Source organism: Manihot esculenta, chromosome 8 (genome assembly GCF_001659605.2).
Source record: "Manihot esculenta cultivar AM560-2 chromosome 8, M.esculenta_v8, whole genome shotgun sequence".
NCBI lineage: Eukaryota > Viridiplantae > Streptophyta > Magnoliopsida > Malpighiales > Euphorbiaceae > Manihot > Manihot esculenta.
This window is the reverse complement of record NC_035168.2, coordinates 11,713,454-11,724,987: the sequence shown is the minus strand read 5'-3', so window position 1 is coordinate 11,724,987 and position 11,534 is coordinate 11,713,454. Positions and strand designations below refer to the sequence as shown.

At 34.0% G+C, this 11,534-nt stretch overlaps 1 protein-coding gene across 1 annotated transcript; it reads right to left on the bottom strand.

Annotated features, from left to right (window-relative positions):
* Positions 1-8,072: 8,072 nt before the first annotated feature.
* Positions 8,073-10,467, bottom strand: LOC110621164 (pentatricopeptide repeat-containing protein At4g16390, chloroplastic). The gene has a single exon (XM_021765291.2). It carries the CDS (start codon positions 10,383-10,385, stop codon positions 8,286-8,288), a length of 2,100 nt encoding a protein of 699 aa, XP_021620983.1. The 5' UTR covers positions 10,386-10,467; the 3' UTR covers positions 8,073-8,285.
* Positions 10,468-11,534: the final 1,067 nt, after the last annotated feature.

The following is an 11,534-nucleotide window of genomic DNA, read 5'->3' as shown; positions in this document are numbered from 1 at the left end:
TGTTTTTCTTCTACTTTTCCTCTTTTTATCTTTTGCTTTTTCTTTTCTTTATTGGGAAAGTTTTTTTTCATTTTTTTTTAATTTTTTTACCGATACCTTTTGGACTTCTACATCTCTTTTAAGTTGGACTTCTACATCTTTTTCAAGTCAGACTTTGCTTCTTTTGCTTGACAAGCTTCATTATTCAATATGCAGGCTTCTTCTTGAGGATATTGACTCCATCCATCTTGAATATATGTTGTTAAGATTAGGAGAGTGCTTTTAAGTGCCTCATTATATTCTAATGTTACGAGCTTTTCTCTTTCTTTTCAAGCTAAAATTGTAATCAAGCTTTATTTCTTAGAGCTCTTTAGTGTACCCAAGCTAGTAAAGATGGAATTCAATGCATGAACAAAAATGAATCTAAATGACTATGAATGACATGAATTTGACCATTGAAATAGAAATCAAACTAGTAAAGAAAAGAATAGTCTTTTAATGGTTGCATAAGAAACGTTAGACTTATTGAAAGGCAATGGCACTCAGTTTATTATGTAGGTCCATCTTCATTTTCTTTGGCCTCAAGATCTTTATGGGGGCCTTTAATCTGAGTCAACTAGTTTCTTTTGTATCAATCAGGTCTTGGATCTCATGACAAAGGTGCCTACACTTATTAGTATCGTGACTGAGAATTTGATGGAACTCATAAAATAATTATTCTTGCAATTCTTAGGCAATAGATTCGGCAGTGGACTATCCATCAAGGTTGAAGCAGCCTTTCATTCCCCAATCTAGCAAAGGTGGTCGCTATAGGTTCACTCAAATCAAAGAATCTCCTTACAACTTGAATGCTAGGCACTTTATCTTATGAAACTTGGCCATAGTGGAAGCTCTTTTCTACATAGATTTGCCTATTAGAAAGGTTGACTTCAAGGGCTCTATCATTCATCTTATCTTCCAATTAAATTCCAACATGAAACAAGTCCTCAAAATTAGAGATTAATAGATAATACGTCTTTTCATAATAAACTGATAATAAATTCTTGATCAACATTCTAATTTTTTCCTTCTCTATTGGTTGTCGCACCATGAGCGCAACTTTATTCCTCCATCTCACTAGGAACTCAACAAAGGACTCATTAGAGCATTGCTTGGTGTCTTCTAATTGACTTTGACTGACATCAAGCCCAATATTATATGAATAATATCAAACAAATGCCTTAATTAAATGGTCCAATTCTTTTCTAATTTTCCTTTTCAAATTGTAGTAGATGACACAATAGCTCCCTTTAACGACAGAGGCAAAAGGTGAGTGATTTGGTCATTTCCTAACTTTATAGTCTTCATGATGAGCAAATACGCTTTACGTGGATGGTTGGATCTCCAAGCCCATTAAACTTAGGCAAAGATGAAATCTTGAACTTACTTGACAATTGGACTTGCATATGGAGTCCCAAATCATCTATGTCACCTATTCTTTGAAGCTTGGATCGCATTTTAAGGTCAACTTCGAGCCTCTCCATCTTTTCCATGGAGGCATAGTAGGCCTCATTTGTCTGGCTTGTTTAGTAGAACTAACATTCGGTCTTCTGGCCTGATAGATTCTCAACTCATGACCTTTGTTTTAGTGGGACTAACACTCAATTTTTTGGCATGACGGATTCTCGACTTATGGCATTGTTTTAGTGGGACTAACACCCGCTCTTCTAACCTGACGGATTCTCGACTTATGATCTTATTTTTGTGGAACTAACACTTGGTCTTCTAGCCTAACGAATTTTCGAGTTACGGTCTTGTTTAGTGGGACTAATACACAGTTTCCTGGCTTGACGAATTCCCTACTTATGGCTTTGATGAATGCTCTTTAATTTTTTTTAAAGAAGGCAAGCCCAATGTTCCTTATCACTGAATCACAACACATGAAACAAATACCTCGTTAACTATTAAGGATAAAATTTTCTTAGATTACAAACATTTCATTACTGCCATCTAACTTGCCCAGCTTATAAGACTCTGGGCGAATAACCTTCGAGACCCTAAATAGTCCCTTCTGATTTTTGACTAGCTTACCAAACCGCCTGTTACATTTTCTGTGATTTGCTTATTTTCTCTGATAATCACTAGGTCCTTCTACAATTACATAATAATCCCCATAAGTTCCCTAACAGGGGTAGTTTCACGAGTTGTTGCCTCGGGTTCAAGTCTCCTCTCTTTCCTACCCTTTTTGGCAAATTTCTAGAGTGTGTCGTCTCGTATTAACCTCTCGATCTCGTCTTTCAGCTGTCGGCACTTCTCTGCCGTATGCCCATGGTCTTTATGAAAATGACAGTACTTGGTCCTATCTTACTTTTTGACTCTCTCTGGATTGAGCTTGGGAGGCCACTTGACCTCCTTATCATTCTTCCTGATCCACATTAGAATACGTGTTCGTGAGTCATTCAACGGAGTATAATTCTTATACTTACTTGGATCATCCCTCCTTCGGGAGATGGGATAACTTCTATGGTCTCTTTCATATCCTCACCTCTTTGACTTTTGGTTTTGCTTTTTACTCGTCCTTTTGTCCTCTTTCAATGCTCGGACTTCATCATTCAGCCTGATATATTTTCAGGCTTTGTCTATTAGCTATTAGTACGTAGCGGCTGGGTTCCTGATTAGGGAATCCATGTACTTGATATTGCGTGTTGCTTTCTTCAATGCTTCACATGCTATCTCATGATTTACTTTTTCCATCTATATTGCTTTTGCATTGAAATATGAGATAAAGCTCCTTAAAGACTCGCCCTCTCCTTAGCGAACCTTTCACATTTAGAGGAGAGCTTTTTTGGAGGTATGCAAGTGATAAACCTGGATTTAAATAATATAGCAAAGTGTGTAAAATTCTTAATTAAATCTGGACTCAGATGTTGGTACCATTTTTTGAGCTAAACTTGTGAGTGTTGATGGAAATACTCGGCACAACATGAAGTCGTTGACATCTTGAAGTTGCATGGTCATCCTAAAGATTGCCAAGTGACTTCTGGTATATGTTATTCCATCATATTTTTTCAAGATAGGCAAATTGAACTTGGTTAGGAAAGTTTCTACTAAGATTTCATCTAAAAGAGGCGAGGCACCATCTAGACCAAAGTCCTCTTCTTGCTCTATCTAGTACCTTTGAACAGCCTGTACCAACTTCTAGTAGACGTCTTTTAGAGTCTCGTCTGATTCATCTTATTTAAACTCGGCTTTCCCTTTGGACCACATCTTGATCGCCTCTGTTCGAATCCTTGGGGTGTTTACGGAGGCTTCCTCCCTTCCCTTGGTAGCCATGAATGATGTCTCCCTCCAAGCCTTGTATTGCTTGAGAGTAGCCTGCAACCTTTGGATGTATTGGAGCATTTGCTCATTGTCCATATTATTGAGATCTGCTTCATTAACCATAGAGGGTGTGTTTTTTTCACTGCCAGGAGTAGAAGAGATAATAGGCTCTCATTGGTAGCAACCTTAGCACTAACTCATGAATTGCTAGCCATTTCGAGAGAGATAAAAAAAGATTTTTTTTAAAGAAAAAGGGAGTAAGAAATCATTTTTAATCTAAATGAACGAAAAGAATTCAATGGATCTCCCGACAGCGGAACCAAATGATGTAATCGGAAATAGAGCTATGTTGTGATTGGTCCACCAAATAGAGTAGTGCTGTAATTGGTCAATTCTGCAAGAGAGAGAAAGTGAGATGGTTGGTGCCTACGGCAGCCATTCCGACGCTCAAGTCAGTAAGTTAAAGAGAAAGGCGAGAGTATTGTAATACTTAGAACTCAGGAATAGTTGTGCAAGAGAATAGTGTACATTCGTCTCTATAATCTTTAGCTTTTATACCGTAAAAAGGTGGGGTTAATTATAATATTTTCTGAAAATTCGGCTGGTGTTAACTAATTGATAAGAGATCCAACATGAATCAGGCATTTAAACTAGAACTTAGTAACTATAATGATGAAGTACCACTTAAAACACTAAAAAAGGAAACAAATATAAACACTTGATTATCAATAATGATTATAAGCTCTATTAAAATGTCTAGATTACGTAGGTCTTCAAATTATAATAAATTAACTAATACAAACTAGGAATCCTAAAATAAATAAACACTAAACCAAAACTAACTACGAATACTACACCAACTCAAACTTCTTAAATATAGTATTGTTACTTAATTTTCTTCCTATGACAGGTTCACCTAAAGTCCCTAGCAGAAGATCCTACATCCATGATCAATATGTATCACAAAGGTTTAGCGTCAAAAGAGACATAAATACAGTTGCAAAATCATCAAATGATTGATTGCGTTTTAGCCATAAATACTATATAAAGATAGTATTTTGATTGATTGATTGCAAAAACATCAAATGATTGATTGCGTTTAATGTAAAAAAAAAAGAAGAAAGAAATACTATATAAAGATAATATTTTGATGTACTACATCATCTTCTACTTTTGGTTACTTTTTCTTATTGAGTTTTAACCATAAATATATGTAGTTAAATTTTCTTTTCAGTCAAAAGATAATTTTAGTTTAAGTTCAGATGGTTGTGAGATCTAATTGATTTTATTGCTTTCTTATTAGTAATTATATTATTCCAATGACTAGTATTTATTATTATTCTATTGTTTGTTGCAATATGAATTTAGATTGATTAAATTCATAATTATTTAGTTTACCCTGAAATAGGTGGTAAATTAAGTTGTGTAAGACTTTTTTAAGGAATGACATAATATAGTTTAAATGAATTGAGTGTATCGCATTAATTAGTTACGGTTAAATCCTTTTAATTTTTAATGTGATAATTAGATTAAATTATAGGAGTGTCTCTTGTAATTCTTCAAGAGTTATAGTTAATTAATGAACGTTTTTTAACTAATTTAAAAATTAAGGAAAAATTTGGTTTATTAAGGAATAATTTGGAATTATCTTTACGATCAACCAATAAACTAAAACTGATATTAATTTTTTAGCTGAATTCATTTCATATTAATTATTCTCTTCTATATTTAATTCTTTCCTTCTTTGAATTAATTTAATTTATTTTTTCGTTGAATTAATTTTTATTTCTTTACATTTAAAATCCACCCATTTTTATTTTTATTATCCATTTAATAATTCAATAAAACTATTTTAAAAATTATTTTTAATGGTTTGGATACACATAAAAACATACATGATTGTAACAGATTTTAGCATTGAAAAATAAAATTATATATAAAATAGCAAACTAATCCAGAAAAATCATGATAGCCATCGCAAATTGTCTATTTTAGATATTAGCATATTCTAAATATCAGTATTATATGCAATATTGCACTAATTTAGAGGATTGAACATGGATAACTCAAATAATAAAGATTTTGATTCACTTCTTAAAATTGACTTTAAAATTGAGAATTACCTAATTTGCGATCAAAAGGTCTGAGTTAAGGTCATAGAATTTATGCCACGTGTTGAAATAGTCTAGTGTAATTTGATTGTCTTATTAGTTTTTGAAAAATTATAACTAATTCAAGAAAATTCAGAATTAAATAAATAATATATGAAAATTATAGAAACTTTTGTAAATAATATAATAAAAATATTTTAAGAGTCAAAATTTATCGTGTTCGAGATGAATAGTACGAGTAGAATAAATTATTTTAAAATATTCATGCATGTTATCTTCAAAATTCATATCAAGAATAATATGGGAAATGAGGTGAACAATACACTAAAATTAATAAAAGAACATGTAAAGAAGATATTTTTATGTCCTTAATTTAATAAAGGAGAGAAAAGAAGCAAGAATTGGGGGGGGGGGGGGGGCACAGAGGAGGTTTCTTTATTTTTTGTTTACTTGGGTCTCGAAGTAATTTTTCAGAAGTTGGAGAGGAGGGATTTGGCTGCCTAGGGAGATTTTCTGAGCATTTTTGAATGCCTTCTAGGGTTGGAGAAAGTGATAAATAGATGTGGAAACTCTAGCTCATAAGGAAGAGTTCTTCCTCCTATAAAATTTCTTTGGCTAACCACCTTTATTTTTGGATTGATTGAGTTGATTTTTGGTTCAATTACTTTAATTATAAAAATTATCTTTTGTTTTGCTAAATGGGTTAAAGGAAGTGGCCCATTGGGCCATCCTTTCTTTCTTAAGCATAACTCACTCTTCCCAAGTCTCAAATTGTCCTTAAACCTCATAGAAAAGGCTTAGAAGAAAAAGGTGGAGCACAATTTTTCCTTTTTTTAAACTTACCATAAATGAGATTAAACTTACGATAAATCCTTCGGCAGAAGCTTTTTGCAACGAGAAAAAGACCTTTTCTACTATGGAAATTTTCCATTGCAAAAGTCTTGATTTCTTATAGTGAGTAACTAATATTTTAATTATAAGTATAAATATTTAAATTTATAAATTAAAATAATATATATAAACAATCCATAAATGACAATAAAGAAATGATAAATATGGATGTAGACACTAATTTATTATTGTATTCGGTATTTGAGTTTCATTATTTCAATGTCAGCCGCACAAGAAAGGCATTTCACATTAAACTTATTATCTTGACTGATAATCGCTGGTCTATTTCCTTCTCAGATTGGGCCAGGATTCATGATAGTAAAGGTTGGCCCAGAGCTCGAAGCACTTCAAAGAAAGCCTGCCCACAGCAGTGGACCGGATCTGAACATATCAGCCGACTCGGACCATCTGCGAGCCCAGAACCTACTATGTTGAAGTCAGCCCCGTGATGGGACCCAAGGATGGGCAGTAGGCTCGATCTTTTTGCAGCTCTTCTTGCACGCGCTCTAGGGGGAATTAAATGGCCGCCTGACACGAGTAAAGGAAACTGACATCACTATACGTACGGAACTGAACGACAAAGACAAACGTCCCTGTAGCAAAAATGCCGTTAAACGTCGTTGACCAGCAAAAGGAAAAGGATAAAAAGGGAGGAAGAAGGAAAAAGAAAAAAAAAACTTATTATGGCAAATTTTATTTTCTCTAGATCTCAGAACATCACTAACTAACAAGATTCTTTTATCTTTGAATGCTTGTGAATCCGACCTGTGAGGCAAATATTTATTTTTTTGAAAATTTCTGTATTCTTTGAGGCTTTTCCACTAATCATTCGGTTCAAATAAAGATTGCAAGAATGGGCTCAATGAACTTGGCCTGAAAAAAAACAACCAAACAACTATCCCATCACAAAGCAGCCCAAACAATACAATCCGGTCTATCCCAAACTGAATCCTGAAGACCCATTTTTGCTGGAACTTTAACATCCTCGCTGCCTCATCTTCCCAATATCACCCAACTATTCAAGCAAGACAACTACATCAAGCTAGATGACGATTAATGTAAGGAGCACAAGCTCCCTCCAGAACAGTATCCAAAGGCAACAAACTGAGGAGGTAATGGACATTAACATGGCTGCAAATTCTTCAGCCAAAAAATAACATCGAGCACAGCTTTGGTAAGGCTACAGGCTCAAATCACTGACCATTATCTCTACAACCTAAGGGAAGCCAGACTTAAGAGCGGCCTAATTGTTCTCCTAACATTGCCGCTGTACGCATGCAAAGAAGCTCCCACCAACTACGAAGATAGAACCCATTCCAAAAGAACTCGAGCCACAAATGAAAGTAATAGTCTATCTAAGCTAGAAAAGCACCAATCTGCAACAGAAGTCAACAACTAAAGGAAAAGAAAGAACAAAACCACTATTAGATTTGGTGGTTCAGTACAAGAATAGAAGTTTTTGGTACTGAAGTCACTAAATTTAAAAATTAGTACAGTAATAAAGTAAATATTATTATAAAAATAAATGTATATTTAAATTGATGAATGCAAAACTTGCATGAGATGTAATATGACTAATTTTGTTTAATTGCATATATTTAATAAAAATATTTTTTTAATTTGAATGAGATAAAAAAGAAAAAGCAAAATGAGAGAAAAGCTTTAAAAAAATGAAAAAAAAAATATTTACCCATAAAAAGAGGGAGAGAAAAACAAAGAAAAAAATTAAAAAAATTAATTTGTAAATATAAAGATTGAATAATTAATTATACTTTTATTAACAACTAGATATTTTAAAATTTAAATTTAAATCATAATATAAAAAATTATAACTTACAAATTGTTAGAGGCTAACAAAAACTTTGTAAACTATGTAACCCTTCAACATGTATAACAATGCAATAGTCGCTACCAAGAGACAAGACCAACGGAGAAAACTGGAACATAGGGAAAACGTACAATTGTGGACACTAGAACTGCCAAAATCTGCAAGAGCGTATCAACCTAGGCAACACTTATATTTGATTTTCTAGATTCTAACCATGACTCAGCTGCGATCTTTGTAGTTAAGAACCAGCCAACTTTATCAGGATCTTCGTGAAATGGAGCATTTAGTTCCTTCAAATGTGATTCGAACACACCAGCCAAACCTTTGTCTGAATATTTGTGTTTTCCATGCCCAGTATTGATACCAAGCAATGCTGGAAGATTCTCTCCAGATTCTACTGCCTTGGACAAGTCATTTATCCAAACATGTAATGCTGTCAGAGCAGCTCCTAAAGAGAGACTCTTTAGATGTAGAGACCACTGGTTTGATGACTTGGACTGTAAATCCTTATAAATTTCAAGTTTTAGACCCAGGTCTAGTAAATCACATGCTCTCTCCAACATATCGAGGTTGACACAGAGGTCAATTAAGCAATTGCAGAAAGCCTTCTTTACATCTGAGCCAATAGAATCAAAAAGTTCGGCAGCCTCGTTCTTAAAATTTCCCTCAGAACCTTTCTCAGCTATCAGAAGTTTTACCACAAAACCAAGTTTTGAATTAGCTTTCTCAATACACTCAGCAAGTTTACTAAGCTCTTCCTTTGGTGTTTGAGTCATGACATTTAGAAGACACCCACAGAATCGATCATCAGGAGTTATGCCTAATTCTAAGAGCTGATTAAATGTTCTCACGACATCGTCAGTACGTTGCGATTTCCCATAGCACTGAATAAGTGATGTCAAAACAAATATATTAGGCTCAAAACCAGCTTCCAACATCTCATTCAACATGTTCTCTGCCTTGGATACTTCCGCACTACATGAAAATATTGTAATCAAAGATGAGAAAGTCCAACTATCAGGATTTGTCCCAGAACTCTTCATTTCCTCAAAAATCTCAACAGCTTCATTGACATAGCCAAGATCAGCACACATGGCCAATAGGGTATTGTAAAGAACCGCAGTCAAATCAATTCCCTTTTCCTTCATCTCTCTATACACAATAAGGGCATCCTCACCGTATCGAGCTCTACCATAAGCTCGCAAAAGTGATGCATATGTCCCAAAACTTGGAGTAAAACCATTGTTAATCATTTCTTTATATATTTTCTTTGCCTGCCAAGGTCTCTTGGCTCTTCCCATTGCGTCTAACAAAGTGTTATATGTAACCATATTAGGCTTAGCTCCAACAGCTTTCATTTCTTCATAAACATTTAAGCACCCATCAAAGTTTCCCGACATCCCATAAATTTTAATCAAAGTCGAGAATGTCACTGCATCAATACGCCATTTCTCTGTTCTAGCACGGTCATACAAACTCAGAGCTTTTTCAATATCACCTGCCCGGCCATAGGCATCAATCATAGCCGAGTAGGTAACATCATCAGGACTAAGCCCAAAACTCGGCATTTTCTCGAACCATTCCACAGCTTTATCAGGCAAATTAGACATCCTAGCACAGCTAAGTATAGTTGAAAACGTAGCATTATCAGGCTTAACCCCTCTCTCGAGCATTTCTTCAAATAGCTTCTCTGCTTTATCCAAATCCTTGCACTTCCGAAAAACCTTCATAGTCACATTATAAATTATAACCTCCTTATCAAAATTGAGTCTCTCTCCAAAATACCTAAGAGCAAGCAATGCAGTTTCTGGGTTGGACATGTTATTGATGATAACAACGGCATCCTGCTCTATCATTCTACCACCTAAACCACTCAAAATGTTACAGACATCTTCTTCACTTGGGTTACTTGAATCTAAAAGCTCTGCTACTTTAACAAGAGAAGCATACCTAGTATCATATGATCTTTTCTTAAGCTGTGACGCTCTGGGGCTGTTGGGATTGACCCAGACGTAGGATTTTGAAGAGGAAGTTCCCCTTTTTCCATCAGGGTATTGGACATTTGCATCTTGTGTAGCTTCTTGTGCTATTCGGTCTTGTAAAGAGACACGAGTGACTTGGAGAGATGTTCTTAATTGAAGTGGAAAAGTGGTTAGTCTACAAGAAAATTTGGAGTTTCTTGGTTTGATATCTCTAGAAGATGAGACAGAATTGCAGAGAGGTTGATAGAGAGAGGACGGAGAAGAGCAGAAATTGTAAGCCATCTCTCTCACCATAAGCGTCCTCGTAAAAGATTTTGGCTTTGGTTATTGAGGAGCAGAGAGAGACGGGAGAGAGGGAGGCGGAACCTTATCATATGCGCAAAGATCTTGCGATTTGAGTTTCTTAATTTTACGATATTAACCTTGGGCCCCAGTTAGGGGAAATAATTTTTTATAATATATTAATTAAAATATTTAGTGAAAAAAAAATAAACTTATTTCACATTTATATTCAAAATTTTAAATATAAAAAAATTAATATTATAGCAAAAATCTAAATAAAATCTAAAAAATTTTACCATAAATTACAATATATACTCTATTTCTATTAATAAAACATATAGCTTTGTAATTTAAGCTTTATATGGAGGGTGAATATATTTTTTATGTATTATATGTAATATTAAAATATATTATATTAAATAAATTTTTATTATAAATAATTTTTTTAATATATAAATCTTATATTTAAGGTATTTTATTAAATATTTATTTTCAATACTATAAATTATATGTATATTTTTCATATATGAAAAACTCTACTTTATATTGATGGTACATAACAATCATTCAAAATAAATTATAAATTATTTTTATGAGATAGGTTCACGTGACAAGAATCAAGTGAGTAGAAAATGCAGTCTATCTCGAGGGAAGAAAGATCTAGACACTACAACACCCGGTGCAACACGAAGTTACCATTAACAGGCATAATCTAGCGTATACCCATTATACTTATAATCACGAAATTGCCAACTTATTAGCTAGTAATATCTCTTATCAAGTAGCCGGTCATATTATCGCCGGATTATCGAAAAGTTCTACATTCATACCACATTCTTACGATATAAAAGGAAAAGGATCACAGAGACAAAGATATGCTATTCTCTAACATAAAAACTCTTAGCAATTCATCACCTTCTTTTTATTTTTCACTTGTGGCTGCTGTGGGCACTTACTACCGCCTCACATTTTCTTTCTTACAAACTTTAACCAATCACTGCACAGCTCCATTCCGACCATGTCATCAATCTAAAATTAGTAATATCATTTGGTTTCATTGCCGGGAATCCATTGAACTCTATCTAATTATTTGGATTAAAGTCAATCTCTTGTTCCTTTTCCTTCTAAAAAAAATGAACCTTTCCTCTCTAATATCTCAAA